At 60.5% G+C, this 25,187-nt stretch overlaps 1 protein-coding gene across 1 annotated transcript; it reads right to left on the bottom strand.

The window, feature by feature from the left end:
- Window positions 1–2,723: 2,723 nt before the first annotated feature.
- On the bottom strand, window positions 2,724–25,130 carry MARCHF9 (membrane associated ring-CH-type finger 9). Its single transcript, XM_073319121.2, has 4 exons — window positions 23,867–25,130; window positions 13,989–14,144; window positions 13,029–13,221; window positions 2,724–3,670 (listed from the first exon to the last, which is right to left on the bottom strand). Exons 1-4 carry the CDS (start codon window positions 24,239–24,241, stop codon window positions 3,339–3,341), a joined length of 1,056 nt encoding a protein of 351 aa, XP_073175222.1. The 5' UTR covers window positions 24,242–25,130; the 3' UTR covers window positions 2,724–3,338.
- Window positions 25,131–25,187: the final 57 nt, after the last annotated feature.

Below are 25,187 nucleotides of genomic sequence, written 5' to 3'. Positions count from 1 at the left end.
TCCAGCATTATAACCAACAGGACCTGCAAACATCCCCACAAGGACCTTTAGGGTCAAGATCAAACCAGGGATTTGGGGTTTGCCAGCTCAACCCAGCCCATCGAGGCACCTTCCTCCTGCCTGGCAGCTCTGGTAATGCTTTTGGGACCGGATTTCCAGGGGCTGGCCCTGGCAGAGCTGTCCTGGGGCAGGGCACAGGGGATCTCAGAGCAGGGACGCATGGACATTAGCGCTCCCATTGTCATTACCTAGGATGGAGCTGCATCAGCTGGGAGGGCACCGTGCTAGTCTAGACAGGACCTACAGGGAGATTAACTCCTGCTGAGACACACCAGTCCCAGGGCAACGCTTAACATGGGGGTGGGCTGGGAATGCCGTGGCAGGTGTCTGGCTCCCCAAGACATGAGAGTCGATTGTCTCGTCTCGGCTACCATTGTGCATCAAATTCTCCAGACTTTCTTTGAGATTCAGCTGTGCTGAGCTTTGGGCTCAGGGAACCTCTCACAGACCGCAGGGAGGAGAGGGAAGGACCCGGCCACAAATGCATAGATTATAAAGCCAAAAGTGATCGCTATGACCATCTAGTTTGACCTAGATCCCATCTCATCCAGACTCATTTGATGACTTCTCAAAGCTGCCTATGGGGGTTGGGGGAGGCTCTTAAAATGACTGGGAACCAGGCATCCAAATCCCCTAATCTAAGCCTAAATGTCCCAGGCAACAGATCTCCCACCCTTTCTTCCCTGGGGCAAGATCCTCCAGCAGCTGTTAGGAAGGTTCCCCCTGCCGGTCAGTCTCTATTCCCTCGTCCTTGTCAGTTTCTGTCGTGAGCCCCTTGTTCCTTTCAAAAGGCTCCAGGGTTTTTTTGTTTTAGAAAGTCGAAGGTCCCCCAAGCCAACGGGGCCAATGCCGTTAAGGCCCATTGGTTTCAAAGCCAAGGGAGCGATGAGGTCAACAGCACGTCCGACCGCCCTAAGGTGAGGGAGCGGGTGCCCGTTTGGCAGCTGGGGGGTGGCCTGGCAGAGACTCAACCCCACAACCTTCAGGCTTGGAGCCGGGTGCCTCAACTGCTCAGATCAATCTGGATATTTTCTTAATAGGTCCTACCTCCCCTCCACCCCCACTTTCCTGTCCCTCTGGGGCTACAGAAGGCAAAGAGAATTTTACCTCTACCCCTTTCTCCCTGGTTAAATGCATGAAAATACAATCACCCCTTGGGCATTTCCGGTGCTCAATAGGGAACTTGATCTTCTGCTTTGGCAGGGAACTGGAGACCCCCTGCGCTGGTCACAATCCACAAGGCACGATCCGTATCCTGCTGGGCCCGGGGCTGACAGCAACGCCTGGCCCGTGTGACGGGCGAGCCCCATGGAGCCTGCACGGAGGTCAGTCGCCCTAGTCGCATCGCCCGTTGAATCTGTTCAGCAAAGCCCCTGGTTCCTTGGGTCTCCTTCCAAGGCTTCATTGGGCTGCCGATCCGCCGGCCAGGGCTCGCCAAGGCTTGCAGCCCTCCCCCGCATGGTGGAAGGTGGCGACGGTTGACTGAACGGAGCACGGGCTGGGAAAGGAGTGAAACCGGAGCCGGGTGTGGAAGGAAGGAGGCCCGGCAGTAAGCGCCGCGTTAGCATTTCCAGCCTCTTCTCCCAGGAGCTTCCCAAGGGGCTGCATCGATTGGTTTCTTCGTCCGGCCTGAGCAAGAGGCCATCAGTCAGGCAGTCAGGCCAGTGAACCCCATCCAGGGTGCACCCCTCCGCCTCATGGGTGCTGTCACCACTTCGCAGCATGGGCCAAACATCCCCTTTGAACCGGTACGTGGCATTTCCCAAATGAAAGCGGGGTTGGTGGCAGGGGGTGTTGTTCACGAGAGCCCCAAATTCTTTGCTGAACCGGGGTTTTATGTTTCAGGCCTTTTGAGGCTCCCGCAGCGAGATCTGGGTGGCAGCCCAGGCTCCCCTCTGTCTGGGACCATGCCCAGAAAGCATTTAACCCCCGCAGGTCCAGAGAGCCTGCGGACGCTGCTGGGGAAGAGCCGCAAATTCCTCCCCGTGGAGTCCCTCCTCCCCCCAGTCCTGTTGCAGAGAACAGAAGCAAACCCCATGGCAGCAGCTATAGGGTGGGGAAATCTCCCCCCCCCGCACAAACCAGTGCCCCTCCCTCTGCCCCCCCCACAAATCCCACCCTGCAACACTCCCCGAGGAGGTTAGCTTTTGAAAGCAATGATTGCAAAGATTATCAACCGACAGGGCTCACATGGTACCCACCAGTGTCTGAACCCCACCCACGCTATCATGGTTTATCCTCACAACACCCCTGTGAGGTAGGGCCAGGCTGTTTTCCCCATTGTCCAGATGGGAAACTGCAGCCCTGAGAAGTCACCCATCGTCTGTGGCAAAGGTCCCTCAAGAACCAAGCCAGTGCTGTAACCACTGGGCCGTCCTTCCTCCCAGCGATCTGGCCAATTCCTTCTTAAAGTCAAGTCCAGGACAGGCAAAGGCCACCTTTCCCCTCCTCCCAGAGCCGAGCTGAACATAAACCAGGGTGGGGCTTGCAAGGGACGAGACAAGACAGACTTCTTGAGGACTGTTTGACAGCAATGCCCCCACCCCTGCACATCCTGGGGCTGAGCCCTTACGGCCCCCCTCTCCCCCATCAAGAATTCCCAGTTGGCAGGATTAAGGATTTTAAAGAAAGAGAGAGAGAGAGAGATGGCTTTGTAGCCGACCATTTGCATATAAATGATTCTTTATCCTCCCACGACAGGAGAGAAGGGAAAGGGGAGACAGATTCTCATGCATTAAATTAAAGATGAAATGTACAGGTATCTTATTGCCGGATCCCATTTTGCTTTAGAAACGTGTTTATTGCACCTTATTTGAGGGGACGAGGAGTTCAGAGCCTTTCCAGCTGACGTCCCCGGGGTGGAGACTTGTGTCAGGGTGGGCGGGGAGTTGGGGCTGGGGAGGGTTGATTGGATTTTTGTTTGACCGATGATGAGGTAAGCACGTTCCTTCTTGGCCCCCTGAATCTGTCGTCGCTGGGGGGGGGGGGGTTGATAACAATCTTCTCCCATTCCCCAAATCAGGGAAGGGTTGCAAGGGAAGCCAGCAGGAAGGGGCCAGCCCGGTCCCTTCCCCCGCGGGAATTTTCACATTGATGGGAGGTTAGCCGGGTGCGGGCCGAGACGCGGAGAGGGCAGCCTCCAGAGTAGGAAGATGAGGTGGAAACAGTGGGGCAGAGACTGCTGGCATGCGCCCTTCCCTGGGATGCAGCCCTCCCGCAGGAGCGGCTCTCCGGGGCGTTCCTCGCGCCAGCCCCCCGCGTCCGCCGGCCACGCGGCGTTATACAGTTGTCACTCTCATGACCACCTCCCGGCCGGAGCTGGAGCCGACCCGGTGCTCGTTCGGCCGCAGGTGACTGAGGATGTGCAAGATGGTGTAGCCACAGTGACGGTTCAAAATCGTTCTAACCCGCTGACCCCGCCGGGGGTTCCTTTCGCTCCCGGAGGAGGGGTTCGTCCGTGAATTCCTGCCCCCGGCCTTGGCCGCCCCGCTGCCAACGGGCTCCCCCAGGTCCTTGGCCTTGTCGTAGTTCAGCACCTTCCACTGCTGGTTCACTGCCTGCCACCGCTTGAATATTCGATACACCGAGGAGCCCTCGTGAATGATCAGCCCTAAGGGAGAGAAGTTGGGGAGGGGAGAGAAGAGGTGAGACCCTCTGGGGCAGGCAGCCAAACAGGTCCCTCGGGATGGTGGTTGGGCAGGGCTTGGAACTCACTCATGCCAATGTGGCTCTGGAAAATGTGCCCAGGCCCGACTATTTGGATCCCTTAATTCCCTTCAGGTTCCATGGACAACTGCAGGCTTCTGGGGGAGGGCATGGGGAGGCCTGGTGTTTGGGAGGGGGAAGGCTGGGCGGGGGGGCTGGTTGCAGATGGGGCCTAGATTGAGAGGTGTGACCCCTTGAAGGCCAGCACTACTTTGGGGTTAGGCCCGTCGCCATAGAATCATAGAATCTCAGGGTTGGAAGGGACCTCAGGAAGTCATCTAGTCCAGCCCCCTGCTCAAAGCAGGACCAACTCCAACTAAATCATCCCAGCCAAGGCTTTGTCAAGCCGGGCCTTAAAAACCTCTAAGGAAGGAGATTCCACCTCCCTAGGGAACTCATTCCAGTGCTTCACCGCCCTCCTAGTGAAATAGTGTTTCCTAATATCGAACCTAGACCTCCCCCACTGCAACTCGAGACCATTGCTCCTTGTTCTGTCATCTGCCACCACTGAAAACAGCCGAGCTGCATCCTCTTTGGACTCCCCTTCAGGTAGTTGAAAGCAGCTATCAAATCCCCCCTCACTCTTCTCTTCTGCAGACTAAATAACCCCAGTTCCCTCAGCCTCTCCTCGTAAGCCATGTGCCCGAGCCCCCTAATCATTTTCGTTGCCCTCCGCTGGGCTCTCTCCAATTTGTCAACATCCCTTCTGTAGTGGGGGGACCAAAACTGGATGCAATACTCCAGGTGGGGCCTCACCGATGTGACGATGTGACTCAGCAGGGAGGGGGGAGTGTTGACCTGGGAATGTGCCCTGGGGATGGGAGACCTGAGAGCCTGTCACCTGAGCCAGGAGGGGGAGGGGGAGGTGACACCTCCGCCCAGGAATGTGAACAGAGGCTGCAGCAGGGAACCTGCTGGGTGGGTTTAGTTTCAGTTTGGGGCTGGGGAGAGGAACACAGGGAACCCCAGGGCTGGGGTCTAAGCTCCCTGCTCCCCCAGAAGGACGTGATTGAGGGGTCCTGGTTGTACCCACAAGCTCTGTTTGGGACTGTTCCTGTTGTCCAATAAACCTTCTGTTTTACTGGCTGGCTGAGAGTCTCAGTGGATCCCAGGAAGAGGGGTGCAGGGCCTGGACTCCCCCACACTCCGTGACAACTGGTGGCAGCGGTGGGATGTACTGCACCCCGTGAACGGCGCTTCCTGCAGTAAGTGACTGGGGAGCAGTAAAACGAAGGGGAATTGACGGGGACCAGGCGTGCTGAAGATTCAGAGAGAGACGGTTTCGGGGGGCGGTTAACCCCTGGGAATGTGTGACCAGAGAGAAAGACTTTTGCAGTAACAGGGTCCCCCAGGGGATTGCAGCGAGCGGTCCCAGGGGCGGAGGAGTCTGCAGCTCGACCCTGGCAAAGAGTCGGTGACCTCAAGAAGGACGGGCACACGAGGGGCTTTTCCTGGAAACCGTGGGAAGCTGCCCGGCCTGCGAGTGGCCAGCAGGGAGATGTACGCTAAACGCCTTAAGAGCGACCTGGTGGAGCTGTGCAGGCAGAGGGGGCTGCGCTTCGGGAGGTCCACCAAGGAACAGCTGATTGCCCAGCTGGAGGAGAGGGATCGCTTGGATGACCCGATCCCTGTCCCTGAGGGAAGCTGCCCGGGGGACGCAGCGTGGGCCCTGGGGCCTGACCGGGCTGGGAGGGGTCAGACTGCTGCTGAGGACATCCCGAGACCCTTCCTACCTATGTCCGGGGGAGGGGTTGGGGGAAGCCCAGCGAATACCGAGGGCACCCTGACCCCGGCACCCAGCAGGGGATCCTCCCAGCGGGGCTCCCCATCCCTGGAGCGGAGGCGGCTGGAATGGGAGAGGGAGATGAAAATGAGGGAGCTGGAGGATCATGAAAAACAACGTCAACATGAGGAGAAACAACGTCAACATGAGCAGGAGGAGAAGGAGAAACAACGTCAACATGAGCAGGAGGAGAAGGAGAAACAACGTCAACATGAGCAGGAGGAGAAGGAGAGGGAGCGTCAGGAGAAGGAGAGGGAGCGTCAGGAGAAGGAGAAACAAAGACAGCATGAACTGGAGCTGGCCAGGCTGAGGAGCAGTGGGACCCCGGCTGCGGTGAGTGAGGGGGGACCCAAGACGGCAAGGAACTTTGATAAGTGCTTCCTGGCCCAGCGGAAGGAGGGGGAGGACATAGATAGCTTCCTGACGGCCTTTGAGAATGCCTGTGAGCTGCACAGGGTTGACCCTGCAGACAGGCTCCAGTTTCTCACCCCCTTACTGGACCCCAAAGCCGTGGAGGTGTACAGCCGAATGACAGGGCCGGAGGCAGGGGACTATGAACTGTTCAAGCAGGCCCTGCTCCGTGAGTTTGGGCTGACCCCCGAGATGTACCGGAGAAGGTTCCGGAGTCAGCGTAAAACGCCTGAGGTCACCTACCTACAACTGGCCAACCGGATGCAGGGGTATGCCCGCAAGTGGACAGCTGGGGCCCGAGCTAAAGAGGACCTGCTGGACCTAATCGTACTGGAGCAGCTGTATGAACAGTGCCCTTCCGACCTGAGGCTGTGGTTGGTGGACAAAAAGCTCGAGAACCCCCAGCACGCAGGGCAGCTGGCCGACGAGTTTGTGAACAGTCGGTCAGGGGGTAGCCGGGAGGAGCCCCAAAAGAACAGGCCCCCCCCGATGCAGAGAGAGAGTCACCAGGGGGCCTCCCAGCGGGGAAATAGGGAGAACCCCCTCCCAAGGGGAACGCCTGGCGTCGGGCCCCTCCGACCTGCTCGAGGGGACCAACGTGACCTGAGCTGCTATCACTGTGGCCAGAGAGGCCACGTACGGTCCCAGTGCCCCGGGCTCAGGGACAGACTGAGCAGACCCAACCTACCCAGGGTTAACTGGGTAGGGACCCAGCTGGACGAGGGGCAGACGACCCAGGAAAGGGGGCCTACCAGTTTACCACCTGCCCCGGAGGGAAGAGTACCCCAGGCCAGCTCCACCAGAGGGCTGGAGGCTCTGGACTCAGGGTGCTCAGTTTACAGGGTGGGCGCGGGGCTGTCCCTCCGGAGAGAGTGCCTTGTTCCCCTGGAGGTGGATGGGAGGAAGGTCAATGGATACTGGGATACGGGCGCGGAGGTGACGCTGGCCCGGCCCGAGGTGGTGGCCCCAGATCGGGTGGTGCCCAACACCTATCTGACCCTGACAGGGGTGGGCGGGACCCCATTTAAGGTGCCCGTGGCAAGGGTACACCTGAAATGGGGGGCCAAGGAGGGCCCCAAGGATGTGGGGGTACACCACCATTTGCCCACTGAAGTTTTGATGGGGGGAGACCTAGAGGACTGGCCAAGCAAGCCCCAGGCCGCCCTGGTTGTGACGCGTAGCCAGAGCCGGCGAGGGGCACTGCGCCCTGACCTCGGGGAGGGTATCACACCGGAGGCGCAGGACCCTACCCTGGTGGGGAGGGAGGGCCGAGGGGCACGGCTTAGAGAGGCGGAGGCCTCAGACCTGGCCAGCGAGAGGGAACCGGGCCCCGTCCCTGCCCCAGCTGCTGAGTTCCAGGCCGAGTTGAGGAAAGACCCCTCCTTGCGGAAGCTCAGGGACCTGGCCGACCTCAGGGTGGTACGGACCATGAGGAGAGGCTGCCAGGAGAGGTTCCTGTGGGAGAAGGGGTTCCTGTACCGAGAATGGGCTCCCACAAGGGAAGTAGAGTCCTGTGGGATCAGGAGGCAGCTGGTGGTCCCCCAGAAGTATCGCCGCAGGCTCCTGCACCTGGCCCATGACATCCCCCTCGCAGGGCACCAGGGAATCCGGCGCACCCGGCAGAGGTTGCTACAGAACTTTTACTGGCCCGGGGTCTTTACCACGGTCCGGCAGTATTGCCGATCCTGTGACCCCTGTCAGAGGGTGGGGAAGGCCCGGGACAAGGGGAAAGCGGCTTTGAGACCTTTGCCCATCATAGAGGAGCCTTTCCAGAAGGTGGCCATGGACATCGTGGGGCCTCTCAGCAAGACGACCCGGTCGGGGAAGAAATACATTCTGGTGGTGGTAGATTTTGCCACCCGCTACCCCGAGGCAGTGCCCTTAGCTTCCATTGAAGCAGACACCGTGGCCGATGCGCTCCTGACCATTTTCAGCCGAGTGGGGTTCCCCAAGGAAGTCTTGACAGACCAAGGCTCCAACTTCATGTCGGCCCTGCTCCGGTGCTTGTGGGAGAAATGTGGGGTCCGGCACGACTGGGCCTCAGCGTATCACCCCCAGTCCAATGGGCTGGTGGAGAGGTTTAACGGGACGCTAAAGATGATGCTGAAAACCTTTATGAACCAGCACCCGCAGGACTGGGACAAGTACTTACCTCACCTGCTGTTCGCATACAGGGAGGTGCCCCAGGAGTCTACCGGATTTTCGCCTTTCGAACTGTTATATGGCAGGAGGGTGAGGGGCCCCCTGGACCTGATGAGAGACGAATGGGAGGGGAAGGCCACTCCCGATGGAGAGTCAGTGGTGGAGTATGTCCTGATCTTCCGAGAGAGACTGGCTGAACTCATGGGTCTGGCCAGGGAGAATCTGGCCAGAGCCCAGAGGAAGCAGAAGGTCTGGTATGACCGCACGGCACGGGCCCGTGCCTACGCCACCGGGGATCAGGTGATGGTTCTCATCCCAGTGAGAAAGAACAAACTACAGGCCGCCTGGGAGGGCCCTTTCAAGGTCGTCAAGCAGCTCAATGAGGTAAACTATGTGGTGGAGCTGTCAAACCGGGCGCACCACCGCCGGGTGTACCATGTGAATATGATGAAGCCATATTATGCCAGGGGGAATGTGGTGTTGGCCGTGTGTGGACAGTGGGAAGAGCAGGGAGATGACCCTTTAGTAGATCTATTCCCTGGGACCAGAGCTGGTTTCCCCCTGGAAACAATTCCCCTCTCGGATCAGCTAACCCCTGCCCAGCAAGCTGAGGTCAGGGAGGTGCTGCATCCGTACCGACAGCTGTTTTCCAACCAGCCTGGACGCACTAATCTGACTGTCCACCGGGTGCAGACAGGGTCACACCCGCCGATAAGATGCTCCCCCTTCCGAGTCACAGGGAAAACTGCTCAGGACCTGGAAAGAGAGGTCCGGGACATGCTGGCTTTGGGGGTGATCCAGCCATCTGCCAGCCCTTGGGCCTCGCCGGTGGTGCTGGTCCCCAAAAAGGACGGGTCGGTCCGGTTCTGTGTGGACTATCGGAAGCTCAATGCCATCACTGTATCTGATGCCTACCCCATGCCCAGGCCGGACGAGCTCCTAGACAAGCTGGGAGGAGCTCGGTACCTCACCACCATGGACCTTACAAAGGGCTACTGGCAAGTGCCGCTGGATGCAGATGCCCGACTGAAATCGGCCTTTATCACCCCTCTGGGGCTCTATGAGTTCCTGACCCTGCCTTTCGGCCTCAAGGGAGCGCCGGCCACCTTCCAGCGCCTAGTGGACCAGCTCCTGAGGGGGATGGAGAGTTTTGCCGTGGCGTATATTGATGACATCTGTGTCTTTAGCCAGACCTGGGAGGACCACGTGTCCCAGGTTAGACAAGTGCTGGACCGACTCCAGGGGGCTGGGCTGACTGTAAAAGCGGAGAAGTGCAAGGTGGGGATGGCGGAAGTATCTTACCTGGGCCATCGGGTGGGGAGCGGCCGCCTAAAGCCGGAACCAGCCAAGGTGGAGGTGATCAGAGACTGGCCCGCTCCCCACACCAAAAAGCAGGTCCAAGCCTTTATTGGGATGGCAGGATACTACCGAAGATTTGTGCCCCACTTTAGCGCCATCGCCACCCCCATCACGGAGCTATGCAAGAAGGGGAAGCCAGACAAGGTGGTCTGGACCGAGCAGTGCCAGGAGGCTTTCCGGGCGCTGAAGGAGGCTCTGGTCAGTGGCCCAGTTCTGGCAAACCCAGACTTTGACAAGCCCTTTGTGGTGTTCACCGACGCCTCAGACACGGGACTGGGGGCGGTCTTAATGCAGGAGGATGAAAAGGGGGAGAGACACCCCATCGTGTACCTGAGCAAGAAGTTGCTACCCCGGGAGCAACACTACGCGGCCATCGAGAAGGAGTGCCTGGCCATGGTGTGGGCCCTCAAGAAACTAGAGCCCTATCTCTTCGGGCGACACTTCACTGTCTACACCGACCACTCTCCCCTGACCTGGCTGCACCAGATGAAAGGAGCCAACGCCAAGCTCCTGAGATGGAGCCTGCTCCTGCAGGATTACGACATGGACGTGGTCCACGTGAAGGGAAGTGCCAACCTGATAGCGGATGCGCTGTCCCGGAGAGGGGGCCCCGAACTTCCCCAGGTCACTGGTCAGCGTGACCCCGCTCAGTTCAGTCTCGAAGGGGGGAGAGATGTGACGATGTGACTCAGCAGGGAGGGGGGAGTGTTGACCTGGGAATGTGCCCTGGGGATGGGAGACCTGAGAGCCTGTCACCTGAGCCAGGAGGGGGAGGGGGAGGTGACACCTCCGCCCAGGAATGTGAACAGAGGCTGCAGCAGGGAACCTGCTGGGTGGGTTTAGTTTCAGTTTGGGGCTGGGTGGAGGAACACAGGGAACCCCAGGGCTGGGGTCTAAGCTCCCTGCTCCCCCAGAAGGACGTGATTGAGGGGTCCTGGTTGTACCCACAAGCTCTGTTTGGGACTGTTCCTGTTGTCCAATAAACCTTCTGTTTTACTGGCTGGCTGAGAGTCTCAGTGGATCCCAGGAAGAGGGGTGCAGGGCCTGGACTCCCCCACACTCCGTGACAACCAGTGCCGAATAAAAAGAGGGGAATAATCACTTGCCTCCATCTGCTGGCAATGCTCCTACTAATGCAGCCCAATATGCGGTTAGCCTTCTTGGCAACGAGGGCACACTGCTGACACAGCCATGGCATGTCTCGCTTAAATGTGCACAGGCCTGACCCAGTGGCTGGGCTCAGAAAAGGGGCAAGGTCCTTCAATTTGAGCCCTGCTTGGCCTGGGTGGGCATATTGCTCCCATGACGGGAGTCCCTGTGACTGAACGGGCCCTTGGGCATGGTGGGCGTGTGGGTACCCTGCCCTGTTTCCGTGCAGAGACCTCCCCCCTGCCAAGGGCCAGGAGTGTGAGCACCAAGCCAGCCAGGGCAAGGTGGTTCCACCGAGCCCCCAAGCCCGGGACCTGGTCGGAACGGAGAAGCCGTGGCTTTGGAGCCGAGGGCTTGGAGAGTCACGGAGGCCCTGGATCTGAGCCTTTTATCACTGCAGGCTGGTTTGTTATTGTCGGGCTACCCAGGAGCGTTGGGGCTCTGTGTACTGGCTTATTATCGCAGGGTCTCCAGTGCGGGAGTCTGCACCCATTGGTCTGTTACTGTAGGGTTTTTAATAAGTGCTGAGTCTCCATACGCATGCTGGTTCGGTTTTGCAGGGCTGCTCATGAATGCTGGGGCTGTGCTTTCCGGTTCGTGATGGCAGGATCGGTAACGAGCAGAGACCTCGGGACTGGCTGCCAGAATCCCTCCCTGGTGCTCCATGACCCAAGTGGAGCGAGCGCCCACAAGGGGGCTGGTTCTCCACTTCCCTGCGTGCTGCGCAGCGATTCACACCACCCACACCACAACAGCATTTGACACTGGCTGTGCCCTTGTGTGTCACACGAGGACCCGGGCAATGGAGAAACAGGCCCTGGGCTTGGGAGGCTGTGGACACACGTCCTTCAGCCAGCAGACCTGGCTACTACTAATTAGTCACGTCACCTCCTCGCAGATCAGAAGGCGAACAAGGGCTTTCCATCTCAGCAATCTGAGACCCTCCTTCGTACGCTACCACTGCCCGTCCGGGTGACCTTGGGCATGTCCCTGCCTCAGTTTCTCTTGCCACCCATTGTCCATGTAGATTGTAAGTTCTTTAGATCTCTCTCTTGCTACATAGATGTACAGCGCCTGGCACAATGGGGCCCTGATCTCAGTTGAGGCCCAAAGGCATAAAAGTAATATAAATAAATAATCGTCTCAGAATGGGCTGTCTGACTAGTCATTCTTATTTTTAATTCTACCTATTAATTATTATTCTAGCTATTAAGTGTTTTATTATATTATTAAAATATAAGTATTATTTTATTAAAATTATGTTATTAGTGTGTATTAATTATCATTCTAGTAATTTATTATGTTAATATTTTAATATTAAGTTATTGCAATATAAGTATCATGACCTATTATTATACTAGACTATTAGTCACAATTATTAGAATAATTATCAATTATTCTAGTTATTATTTTATTAGAGTATTATTAAACTATAATAATTGCGTTTTATTATTATCTCTTAATTATTATTCTACCATATTGTTCTATCTGATAATCGTTATTCCTAATTGTAACAGGACCTATTACTGTAAATTTTTCGCACGTGGGGAAGGCACCAAATACATGCGAACATTTCTAAGTAGCATTTCTCCTGTTTCACCATCACAGGATACTGCCCATTGGCTGCGAGTCCGACCTCTCGCATTTCCTAATGTGGGTACAATGGGACACACGTAGCCGCTGACTTAATCGGAAATTTACAATCCATCCCTTCATTTGCAGCTGGCGGCTCATCATTCCAGCCACAAAGCCCCAGCCAGTAATCGTCTCATCTCTGCTGCCTGCAGAGTCCATCATTGAACGCTGCCCGTCCTGAGTCCGCGTTATTCGCTTTTAATTAACAGGCATCATCACAATCAGGTGGGGCTTTATGGCCACTGAGGAATGCCTGGCTTGTTCGTTTACAGCACTAGCCCCTAGAGATCCCATCCAAGACGCCACTGAGCGAGGTGCTGTACACAGAAGAGCCTGTCCCTGCCCTGAGGAGCCTACAGTCTTATAGAGAAGAGGTGGGGAAACCGAGGCACAGAGCGGGGAAGTGACTTGCCCAAGGTCACCCAGCAAGGCAGTGGTAGAGCCGGGCACCGAGTCCAGTTCTCCTGAGTCCCAGGCTAGCGCTCCGTCCATGGCATCACCCTGCCCCTCATCACCCAACACCCCCCCGCCACCAGTAGGTCCCGCTTCCTAGTGCTCTGTATTCCGATGCTCCCGCCCTACCCATCACCACGGGAACCCAACGTGGTCCACCTCAGAGCCGAAGGGGGAGGCCATTGGGTAGCAGAGGGTGGGGGGATGAGGTGGATTCACCTTTCAGTTTCTGCTCTGGGTGAGCTGCCTAGCTCCAGCCAGAGGGGGTGCACGGGGGAAGCCAGGGAGCCCACGGCCGGGGTAGGGGGGACCTGACGGGCCGGGCTCTCACCTATGCAGACAATGTCCATAAAGCCGTACATGCCGTAGCAGATCTGGAAGAGCAGGTCCTGCCGCTGCCACTTGGCCGAGGGGCTGAGGGACGACCAGATGAGCCAGGAGATGCTGGCGATGAGGAAGAGGGAACCCAGGATGATGGCCGCGATCTGCACCTTCTCGATGACGGTCAGGGAAATTGCCTGCCACTGCAAGGGAAGAAGGCGCCGCGACGGGTTACTGGATCGGGTGTGGGGTGGGATCAGAGGGGGCTGGGCACTGCACGGGGCTGGGAAGAATGGGAGCTGGGGACTGTGGGGGACGGAGACCCTAGCGGCTGGGCACGGCAGGGAAATCATAGAGGCCAAGGGATCTGGTTTTGGGGGGAGGGGGCTGGAGCTGCAGTGGGTTGCGGGGAGGGAATCACAGGGGCTAGGGGACCCGGGGAAGGGAAGCTGCTGCCAGTGCACCAGGATAAAGTCAAGTCAGTGCCGAGTAGATTCTGAGGAACATTTGGATGCCGAGCAATCGATTTGCACTCCGGGGCCAGGGAGTGCTGCCTGTAGGGGCCCATCGGTTGGCGGGGGGGGGGCTGCAGGTCGGGGTTGAGGAGCATCAACGGAGCTGTGGAAAGGCTGGGATAGCCGGGGGTTGTCAGCTGGGATTTCCCCGCCCCGCCCCAGCTCATGCTCCTCTCCTGAGGCCTCAAAGTGGCGGCCGCCGAACGGGGCCCGGAGGCAGGAGCAGCCGCCTCTCTGCTCAGCACGGCTGCCGATCCCCACGCTCCTGGCGGCCAGCACCCGAACTCCGGCTCTGAGGGGCTTTCCCGTGTCTAGGAGCGCAGCGGCCCTGTATCAGTGTTGGGGCGTGTGCCTAGCTTGTGTGCACACGAGTGCGGGCCTGGGGGTCCGCGTCAGTGCGTGCCGGAAGGCGCGTGTGTCCGTGCTCCGTACCGCCGGGGCGCCCCCCCGCTCACCTGCAGGGGGTTCTTTGTGCTGATGGCTAACACCTGGTATTTGAAGTAGCAGAGCTCGCAGCTCCAGGAGCCCCTCTCGCTGATCCAGCGAATCAGGCAGGGCTGGTGCGTGCAGCGGACGGACCCGTCGCACCGGCATGGGCTCAGCAGCTCCCCCTGCAAAGCAAACAGGCCCTGGGGTTAGGAGCTGGTGGGGGCGGTGGGGGGGGGAACGCTCCCCAAGGGGATGCTGGGTAACGCCGACCCTCCCCGCTCTGCAGCCCCGGCGAGCGCCTGGCAAGAGCCACGCTCCATTAGGCCGCTAACGTTTAAACAACGGCGTATTAGCCTCGTCTGCTTGATGCGCTGACGGGGGGAGCAATTAGCATAAATATTTCATGCCTCCTGACAGGAAGCACTAACGACGCATCATGGAGACACTGGGCGAGCAGAGCCCCGGCGATTCCCCTCAGCAGGGGTCACAGGGGTCATGGCCTCCCTCCCTCTCCCCAGAAAAAAACGTAGCGATCTCGATCTCGGTCAGTTTTACAACCACAGGAAATTGGTGCTTAGATACCATGGCGATGGCAGGATAGCTAGACAGATAGTTAGATGGGGTGGATGGGGATAGATAGATAGATAGATAGATAGATAGATAGATAGATAGATAGATAGAGGGGGTGGATGGGGATAGATAGATAGATAGATAGATAGATAGATAGATAGATAGATAGATAGATAGATAGATAGAGGGGGTGGATGGGGATAGATAGATAGATAGATAGATAGATAGATAGATAGATAGATAGATAGATAGATAGATAGATAGATAGATAGATGGGGTGGATGGGAATAGATAGGGTGGATGGGAATAGATAGATAGATAGATAGATAGATAGATAGATAGAGGGGGTGGATGGGGATAGATAGATAGATAGATAGATAGATAGATAGATAGATAGATAGATAGATAGATAGATGGGTGTGTACAGAGATGGACAGATAGAAGGGGGCTGGATGGATGATGGTGTTGCCCCGTCTTTGTGTATCCCTGAGCAGGTGCCCAGCAGGGGGAGGGGTGAAGCCCCCACGATGATACTCTGAGTCCCATCAAGTTTTGCAGAAAATATTAATTTTTTTCTAACTATCCCTGTTGGGTGCAAAATCCTGGCTTGATCCTCCCGTGGCATGTGGTGGGGGGCACGGCAGCGCGATAGTGCCCCCCAGGAACCCTACCCCAGCCGCAGCTCCGCGCATGGGACTGCAGACTGCTCCCCCCAGCGGGAGCTGCAGAGGCTGGTCCGACGGTGGGACCGTCCCCAGCTGCATGGGGCTGAGAGGAGCCTGGGCTGGCTGTGCCAGGGGCTGGGGACAGTCCCTCTTCTAAGGAGAAGTGATGACAGTCTGCAAAGTGGAGAGGGGGGCTGAGAGGCGAGGAAACCCCGGGGGCTTTGCTCTGTGCTGGCAGCTGCCTTCAGCAGCATCAGAGACGGGGTCATTGTCCTAGGAAGTCTGGGCTATGCTCTGTGCTGGGCCGGGGGGATCCCTTCCCGTCGGGGAGCGGGAGGCCGGGGCGGCTGTTCAGAGATGCAACAGCGTTACAGAGCGTCTCGGAAAAGAGCAGGCAATGTTCAGGGTAGCTGGGTGATGGGTGCTGGGCTCCCCACGCACAGCCCCTGCCATCCTAGCCCTGCCCCCCAGCTCTGCCGGAGCCCCTCAATCCCTACACGCAGCCTCCCTACCCCTCAGCCCTGCCCCCACGGCTCTGCCAATGCCCCTCAATCCTGATCCGCAGCCCCCTGGTATCCCAGCCCCACCTCTCGCCCTGTTCTGCAGGCCCGTCCCCTCGGCAGGGCTGATCCAGTGCCCTGACCCCGTCACCTCCCCTTTGCCGGGCGACTTTGGCATAGTAATGACCAGCACTTGGCTTTTCCTTCCCGCGCTTCCCGCTTGGCAGCTGGTCACAGACAGACCCCGATTGCAGCTTCCCCGGCATCCCTGCTGCCCGCGCCCCCCCTCACCGGCAGCCCCATCTCATCCCCTCCCTCTCCCTTAATTAGCGTCTTTGCTATTCTGCCAGATCGGCAGACAGTGCGGGGCTCTCCATGAGGCTCCCCTCCCCCAGCCGCTCTACCCACGGCTTTGGCCCCCCTCCCGTGCACCAGAGAACCCAGCCCAGGGCACACTGGGGGCACGGGTGTGATGGGCAATGGGTGGCGCCCGTTGTGAGGCATTCGGCTGCCTTGAGGCTCCTGCTGAGCCGGGACCCCGCAGCACAACTGCTGACACCCCTTCCCCAATGGGGAAGATAATCCAGGGACATGCAGCCTCCTCCCCATGGGAAACCCCAAGCCAGGACTCCAGCCCCCCGGACCCAGACAGTCCCCCCAAACTGAGGTACCCGGGGCGCTGCACTCAGCATGGCTCTGGACAGGCTGTGCGAACCCGGCAGAGCCCAGGCCGCAGAGGTGGGGGACAGACCCACAGACAGCGGCTGACCCAGAGGGGCCTCGGTCACTGCAACAGCTAGAGAGGGATCACCGGCCCTCCAGAGGTCCTCTCCCCGCCGGCCCCGTACCACGAGGCAGAGGACGCCCACACGCCAAGCTCGACTGGCTACCGCCTGGCGGATCACGCTCTGCCAGTTTCACGGCTGGGTGACCCCACACCGGTGCGTGCGTCCCGCCTGCCACCCTGGTTGGCTGCAGAGAGACGGACCCAGCCAGGGTAGGGGGTTCTGATCCCTGGTATAGCTCACCGGGGCCTGCTCTGGCTCCCCAAATGCCCCATCTGGCATAAAAGTCTCCCGCGCCCTTTCTCCCCAGCAGGCCCGGGGCATTTACTCCTGGCATCCAAGGAGCACCCCCTGCCATACCTGTGTGATCCCACCCAGACTCCAGCTGGGGGTTAACCAAGGCCGGGTAGGCTCGAGAGCGGTGCCCATGGCTGCACAAACCGATGTCTGCTTCGGAGGGTGCAAAGTGTTGGATTCTCGGCGCCGCCCAAAGGGCCTTCAAGAGGGTGGCAACAGCCTGGCTGGTGCCCAAGCTGGCCTGACAGCTCTGCTCACACACACCGCACCCCAGCCCCTGGCATAGGGGGGCGGCTTGGGGGCCATGGCCAAAGCGCATTGCACTCTGGGTATTCTTGGTTCCACGGGGCTGGGGAAGCAGAGCACAAATGAGAGCAGCCTTTAGGCTGCTCTAACTTGCAGCAAGGGCAGGGCCGGGCCTGAATATGGAGATAGAGAGAGGGAGGGCTCTGGTGCCACAGGTAGCTTCTGAAAGGCATTTTTTAGGCCTAATGGTCATTTATTTTTGCCCACAACATTCCAGGCACGCTGCCCTCTTTCAAGATGGCCACCCCTGCCCTTGGTTCCCAGCCCTTGACAGCCCGGGCATCCCCGAGGGCCCCTGCGACTTCTGCTCCATGCAGAGCAATAGGAGACAGCAGCCATTTCACAAGAGCGCAGTTCTCGGGGGAGCTCGCCGGAGGGAAATAGCGTTCGCCCGTCACTGCTGCAGGAGAAATGAAAAACCAAACGGCCAAGAATCACCAGCAGCCCCCAGAGAACGGAGCCTCAGGTGGAGCCGGCGCCCCTGGGAGCTTTAGCCCCAGGGGGAGTTCGGACAGCCTGCGCCGGTCCATTGTTAAGGCCACGTGGGACAAACAAAATGGCGCCACGCCCCCTGCTCCGTTTCTCATGGGCGCTGTTCCTTAATGATCGCCCGACTCGCTGCAGGTTTGCTCTGGGCTCGGGGGGATCCGGGGCCGGAGTCACGGTTTTAGCGTGCAGCTCGGCTCGGCGCTCCGGAGGGAACCACCCCGGCAGGGCCAGCACCTGAGGGCTAACCAGACAGCAGGGGAATCCCCGGAGAACAGGGGCGCATCCCCTCTCCGCTCCAGGGGAACAATGGAGGACCCCCCCACATACACATCTGAGAATGTGTCTGAGTGCCCTCCACCCCCTAACCCCAGCCAGGATGGGGGTGAAGGCACCTCTAACTCAGGGCCGCTGGGCAGGGCCCCCTTGTACGTGATGCCTGGAGATGGCGCACGGGGCAGGCGGGTGGGACTGTGAGCTCCAGGAGTCCCGGACGCCGGATTGGGACAGCGACCCATCCTGGTCCCCCAGGAGCAGCCCCTGGGCCACACAGAAAATCCCACTCCCTTAATGCATAAATAAGACACAGAGCCTGGCGCGATGGGGTCCTGCCCCTCGACTGGGGTTCCTCGGTGCTACTGTAATAAACCTAATAAATAACATACAGCACCTAGCGCAATGAGGTCCTGGGCCATGTCTGAAAACCCCACTGCCTCACCCCTCCGCTGAGCACCCCACGGCCCGCCCCCTCCCCCGCTAGTCCGCTCGGCTCTTACCACGTGGCACCAGCACCCTCCTCTCCCTCCATCCCCCCTTGCCTGCCAGCTCCCACCCCAACACCTCCCCCACGCGCTGTCCCCTTTGCAGGGGAGGCTGCCCTGGGCCACCGTGGCTAAAGGCGACTGGCACCAGGGTGGGACATGGGGCAGCGAAGGATCCAGGACTGTCTGATGCTCTCGGAGTGTTTCCCCTCCTCAGGACTCGGAAAGGCGTAGGTGAACGCCTCCCAAGCCTGGGACTGTCCCTTGCCCAGCAGGTGGGCAGCGCCAGGCCCCTGGTGGGTGCCGCCAGGATACACACATTGCTCACAGCTCAGTGAGTAATTTCCTGTTATTATGGTGGCACCCCAGCGACCCCAACCAGGCTTGGGGCCCTGTCGTGCCAGGCGCTGCACAGACCCAGAGCGAGAGACAGTCCCTGGGCCCCAGGGCTCGCATTTTGAGAAGAGCAGGTGAAGGGGTAGAACAGAGTGACAGAGGCCGCAGCAGGACAGGGGATCCACACGGGAGGATACGGACCCCGAGATTAGGGTTTAGTGGCTAAAGCACAGGAGAGGGAGCCAGGACTCCTGGGTTCTCTCCCCAGCTCTGGGAAGGGAGTGGGGGGTAGCTGGTTAGCCTGGGGGGCTGGGAGCCAGGACTCCTGGGTTCAATTCCCAGTGAGTGGGGGCTAGTGGGTTAGAGCAGGGGGCCTGGAAACCAGCCTACCCCCGAGTCCTGGCATAGCCTGTGGTGATGCCTGTCCTTGGGCGATGGAGCCCGCATGGCACGTGCTGCTGGGGAATGTCTCACCCATCGCCTGGAGCCACGACAGGGCTCCAATTAAAGTGACATTTCAACGTGCACCGCCCTGGGCTGATGACTCACTCCCTGCCAGGCTCCATCCACCACAGAGAGCTGGGGAGGGGGCCCCTGGGATTTCCCCCCAACCCTTCGGGCCCTGGCCAGAACCACCCTCTGGGGCTTGGGTCTGCTTCTATCTCTGCAGCCTCCTCCCCGCCCCGTTTCACGCCTCCCACCACATCCCCCCATTTCATCGAGGGGTAAACTGAGTCACAGAGACGGGCCATGTGATCCAGGATGGCGTAGGCCTCCCTGCTCAGAGCAGGGGGTCCCACCAATGGAGCATGGAGCCCAGAGATGAGCGACAAAGACAGTTTTGGGGAGGAATTAACCTGGCTCGGCTTGGAGACAGTCGGAGGATGAACCCTAAGACTGCGAACTGGCTCTTATGGGGAAGCCCCCATGGCACGGGCAGGATGCCCTGGAGATGTAGCGACTTGTGGATGGAGAGGGGTCAGCCCTGTGCAGGGAATGGGGGCGGGGGCGAAGGGGCCGGGCCAGGAGGAGAGGAAATACCTTATCGAACTGATGGAGCTGCCTGGGGAGTCACCGCAAGGGCTGGGGCGAGAGCTCCCATGCTGGAGCCGTGGGACGCCAGATGGGGCAGGGCCCTGGTGGGTGGGGCCAGAAGGAACCTGTGGGCGCCAGGTTTGTAGAATTTTTGGTGGTGCCCAGAACGGGTCCAAGCAGAGCCGTCCCATCCATAGGACGGACCGGGGCAACCGCCCCGGGCAACACACTTTGGGGGGCCCCACACTACCAGGAGATGTGGGCTCCAGGGCAGCCTGGGGGGCCAGCGCAGGGCCTGGGGCCTGGTGGGAAGCAGGGGTGGCAAGAGGCGGGCGGGGGCTTAGGGGGAAGGGGTGGAATGGGGGTGGGGAGAAGGCAGGGCAGGGGTGGGAAGAGATGGGGCAGGTTGGGGCAGGAAGAGGCAGGTGGGGGTTTGGGGGAAGGTGAGGAATGGGGGTGGGGAGGGGGCAGGGCAGGGGTGGGAAGAGGTGGGGCGGAGCGGGAAGAAGCAGGCGTGGGCTTGGGGGAAGGGGCAGAGCAGGGGCAGGAAGAGGCGAGCAGGGCAGGCTGGGGCCGGGTCACTCGCTGCTGCTGGTGCCAGGCCCCCTGAGAACCCCCCAGGCCGCCAAGGATCCCGCGTCCCCCTGAAGCACGGGGCCCCCCATTAGCGTGGGGCCCGGGGCGTTTGCCCCGATCCGTCCTATGGACGGGACGGCTCTGAAAATATAAACCCAAACACTGGGGGAGCAGGGCCCACGTTCCTGAATATTGGTGGAGCACAGGCCCATGGGCCCATATAACTCGCCTGCCTGTGCCTGCAGGGGCTTCCCACGATCCCAATCCCCTACCCAAGAGCAGCCCGGTGCCCAGTGCTTCCCTGGCTGGGTTCTGGGCGTCCCTGCCAAGCTGCCATCCCTCCTGCCGCACCAGCTGGCCCATGTGTTTGGCCCTGGCCCGGACAGCTCCTCTCTCAGATACCAGGACCTCGGGAGGCCAGAAAGCCCAGCCTCCTTGGCGGGGACTGGGCCGTCTCGGTCACCAAGCCCAGGGCGAGCTGGCACCAATGCAACAGGCCCGGCAGCCCCTGATGAGTTGCTTTGGCTTTAGATGGGATGGAGACGTGCTGGATCTGTCCGGGGTCCAATCTCTGGTGGTGCTTGGGTGTGGGGGGGAACGGAACTCCCTGTCTCTCCCACACGTCCCCAGCCCCCCATGGTGGGACGTGTCCGCAATTACCCCCGTCCCATGTCACTGAATCACCCTCTAGGCCAGATCTATGCACCAGGCTGAACTTTAGGGAGACAGAGCCGGGGGCGGAGGGCAGAAGTTGGAGGGCCCTGTACATCCGGCTCGGCGGTCTCACTTCCAGTGCCTTGTGCCACTGGGCGCACGGGCATCCCTGCCTCTCTGTAAGTGAGTGCTCTATGCCCCCGCCCCGGCGCACGGCCCTGGCAGGCTGCAGGGGCACTGGGACTATCCAGGCGGGAGCCCCCCGCTGGAGTCTAAAGAGCCACAAGCACGGGTGTGAATGCACATCCATGTCACACGTAGGCACCTCCACACCGAGACGTGTGGGCGCACACGTGTCCAGTCGCACACGTACACCAACACGCATACGCCCACGTGTTTGCATAGGCACAGGGGGGGCCACGCATGAATGTGCGCAAAAGCGCCCCCATGTCCCCACCGGCACGTTCTGGTGTATCCAGCAAAGGCAGAGATGCAACCCGCCCTGACACACACACACGTTTACCGGTGGCGTTTACCACCCCCCGTTACGCCGATCGGCCAGGAGGGAGTTACTGGTGCATTAGCTCCAAATGACCCCAGTCAATATCCCCTCTCTCGGTACCCCCAGCCCCAGTGCAAACCCTAAATCACTCCTTAAATCTCATCTTCAAAGCCATAAAAATCCCACTGGCCTCGTTCCCTCTTCGGAGTTGCAGGGGTTAAAATGCTCCAAGGACTCCCCCAGGGAGAGGGAGGGGGTTCCCACTGGGGTTCGCCCACCCCAGATCCCCAGCCCCACTCCTTTCCTCTTTGCTCCTTGAATCTGCCCAGCTCCAGCCGGGGGGCATGGACCCACGTGCCTCGCTCTAGCCACGCCTCGGCGGTTCCTAGAAAGACTTTGCTCCCTCCCATGACTCCGTGGCCCAGGCCTGTTCAAATCCAGGAGTCCCCCTGCCCCGGGGCATCCGGCAGCACCAGGACCAGAAGAACAAGCTCTGTGCGGCTTCCATGCAGGGGAGTTGGGAGCGGTAAGTACTGCGGCCGCCTGGTCTCGAAGGGGAAGGATTAATTAACGGTTCCCAAATCCCAGCATAAATATCCCGCCTTCCTCCGGCGCAGGCAGGTCTGTGTCTGCCAAGAAATGGGGCCAACAGGTGGGGACGGAGGGAGCCTCCCGTCTACCCCATGGTTCCAACCTCCTGCTTTTCTCTCATTTCCCCTCCTCCCCCAGGCTCCCCCTGCCCGTCCAGATGAGGGGCACTCCCATCAGCTTGGCCCAGGTAGTTCAGCGCCAGGCCGGGCATCTCCCTTGTCTGCAGTCACACCCGGCTCCCCGAGGCAAGCAGCGCTTCCCCTCTGGAGTTTCAGACACCGGGTCTTAAGCGTCTCAGAGCACCCGCTGGCCAGGATCGCAGGAGATCTTGCTGGGTTAGGCCCGGACATTACTCACATGGGATACTTGCCAGGTGCCTGTGGCCAGCTGGAGATTCAGCATGGGGAGATCTCCCCTGAGGCCCCCTGCCACAGAGGACTCTGCCTAGGCCCCTCTGCTATTGGGACAAGACACTTCTGAAACCACTACCTGCCTCTGGCCATTCAAGAGCCTCCAACTCTTCTCACAAGACTCACAGCGCCATCCCCAGCACCCCACTTCCAACGCAGGGAATTACCCTATCCCTTAGACATCCCGCTGCAGGGCCATTTCACGCATCCACCCTCACGCACTGCTCAGCGGCGGCTGCGCTCCTCCAGAGGTGGCTGCATTTTGGTTGTGGGGGGGGGGGGGGGGGAGGGACTGCTGGACACCGCATGCTCTCAGGGCAGCCGGCGAGCCATCAGTACGGTGCTCCACGCCAGGCCTGCATGTGCTGAGACACAATGCTTCTCCGCCCCGGCCCCAAACAACACACCCACAAGCTAGGTATGGCTAATGCCTGGGCATTATTGTAACCCCAGTGCAGCCCCTGAAAGCTCCAGAGTGTCCTTTATCCCCCCAGGATTTCAGTGCAAGCTGCATACTCCTCCATCCCACTGATTGTACCCATCGGGACACATCCCCCCAGATGCCCAGACCCGTCCTGCCAACCCACCCCCTAAGCAGCGCTAAGTCCATCCGTGGCACCCCAAGGGTGGGTATGACCCAGTCCCGGGATCTGAGGGGGGAGCAGCGGGTGGGCTAGAGGGGACATGGCCCTGCAAGGAACCATTCTTCAAAATAAGGGACACACAGTGCCCACTAAGACCATCTTCATCTGGGCTTTGGCATTTCTTAAGAGAGCCAGGAGGACAACTCAAATACCCTCCCTGGACATCTTCACCATAACAACCCGGCTCTCTTGCCACAAGGCACAGACCCTGGCATTGCCTGGCACACAGAACCTGTCACCCTTGCCACGAGGCACAGACCCTGCCTGCCCTGCCCCTGAGAATCCCTTGGCACCCTCATCCCCTGGTATCCCTCAAACCTAGTAAACCCCCGACCCCCTCACCCCTAATAATCCTGGTAACCCCCGGCAACCCTCACCACTAGTAACCCCCAGTAACTCCCCTGACACCCCTCACCCCCAGCAACTCTCACCCCTGGTAACCCCCCTGGCAACGCTCACCACTACTAACCCCCAGTAATCCCCCTGACACCCCTCACCCCCAGCAACTCTCACCCTTAGTAACCCTTTTACACCCCTCACCCTTGTAACCCCGACACCCCTTCCCCCAGCAACCCCCCTGGCAACCCTTACTCCTAGTAACCCCCTGACACTCCTAACCCCTAGTAACCCCCGGCACCTCACCCCAGTAATCCTAGTAACCCCCTGGCACCTCACCCCTAGTAACCCCCAGTAACCTCCCTGACACCCCTCACCCCAAGTACCTCTCAGCCCTGGCAACCCCCTTCACCCCTCAGCCCTAGTAACCCCAGCGAGGCGCCGACTGACCTGCTCGGGCCCCTGGAAGCAGATCCGGCACTGCGGGGTCCTCATGCCGCTGTCCAGGCTGCTGCTGAGAGACACGGTGTCCAGGCCCCCCCCGGCTCCGGGCTGCTGGCCGGGCTGCTGGCCGGGGGGCGGCGGCCGCGGCTCCTTCTCCTCCAAGGCCAGGCTGCGGGGCCGGGGCTCGGCCACCCCCCCGTAGTACTCGGCCTCATCGTCCTGCCGGGCCGAGCAGTCGGCGAAGGGGGGCCAGCCGCAGCCGCTGCCCCCCAGCGCCCGGCTCCCCCCGGCTCCGGGCTCGGGCTCCGGGCGGCCCCGCCGCATCAGCACCAGCAGCTTCAGCTCGTTGAAGAACATGCGGATCCGGTACTTGAACATCATGTACCCCGGGCCCAGCGGCTGCAGCGCCTTGGAGAGCCGGGGCAGGGGCGAGGGGCGCCCGGGGCGAGGGGGCGCCCGGGGCGCTTAGCTCTGTCCCTGCGCGGCGCCCGCCGCATCGGGAGAAGGGGAGGAGGAGGGGGCCTGTGGGGGGGCCTCGAGGGGGCAACAAGGGGGAGAGGGGGCCGCACCGCCTGGGGGACACATCTCCGGGGGCGCCGGGACCGGGGAGCGCACTGGTGATGGAGGGGGACAGGGGACCCCGGCGGGGCAGGGAAGGGGGGCGGCCCCCCGGCCGCTTTCCTAAGGCCGGGCCGGTTCGGTGGGTGCCTGGGCCCCTCCGCCGCCCGCGTCCAGCTGCCTCCCCCGGGTCATGGTGAGCGGCGCAGCCGGAGGCCGGGACCCCCCGCCGGCGGCGAATGCGGGGACCGATCCCCCAGCGGCAAATCCAGCGGCGGCCCAAAGGGTCTTAAACCCGGGGGCCTGCGCCCCTCTCCGCCTCCTCCCCTCGGGGCGCCGGCTCCTTTGTCTGCAGGGCTCCGGGCATCTCCGCTCCTCCCGGCAGGCGCTCACCCGCCGACACGCGGGGCCCGCAGGAGCCGCATCCTGCCCGGGCGCCCAGCCCCGGGCGCCCAGCCCCGCGCCCCCCTCTCCGCGCCCCGGCTGGGGCTCGCCCTGCGCCGCGGGTATTGTCTCTCCAAAGCCGCGGCTCTGCGCGCAACAGGAGCCGCCGGGGCCGCCCGGAGCGCTCCCCCTCCTTCCGGGGGGCCAGCGCCGCCCCCCCCGCCAAGCTCCCCCTCTCCAGCCACCGCCGGGAAGGCTAGGGCGCAGGGCTGGCCATGGCCGGGGCTGGCGGTGGCTCGGGGCTGGAGAGGAGAAATATGGCTTCTTCTTCCGGTACAGCAGCGTGTTAAATAAAACATTTCGGGGGGGGGGGAGAAGCGAGGGC

Source organism: Lepidochelys kempii, chromosome 20, assembly GCF_965140285.1.
Source record: "Lepidochelys kempii isolate rLepKem1 chromosome 20, rLepKem1.hap1, whole genome shotgun sequence".
In the NCBI taxonomy this organism is placed as follows: Eukaryota; Metazoa; Chordata; order Testudines; family Cheloniidae; genus Lepidochelys; species Lepidochelys kempii.
This window is presented reverse-complemented; position numbering and strand designations above follow the sequence as displayed.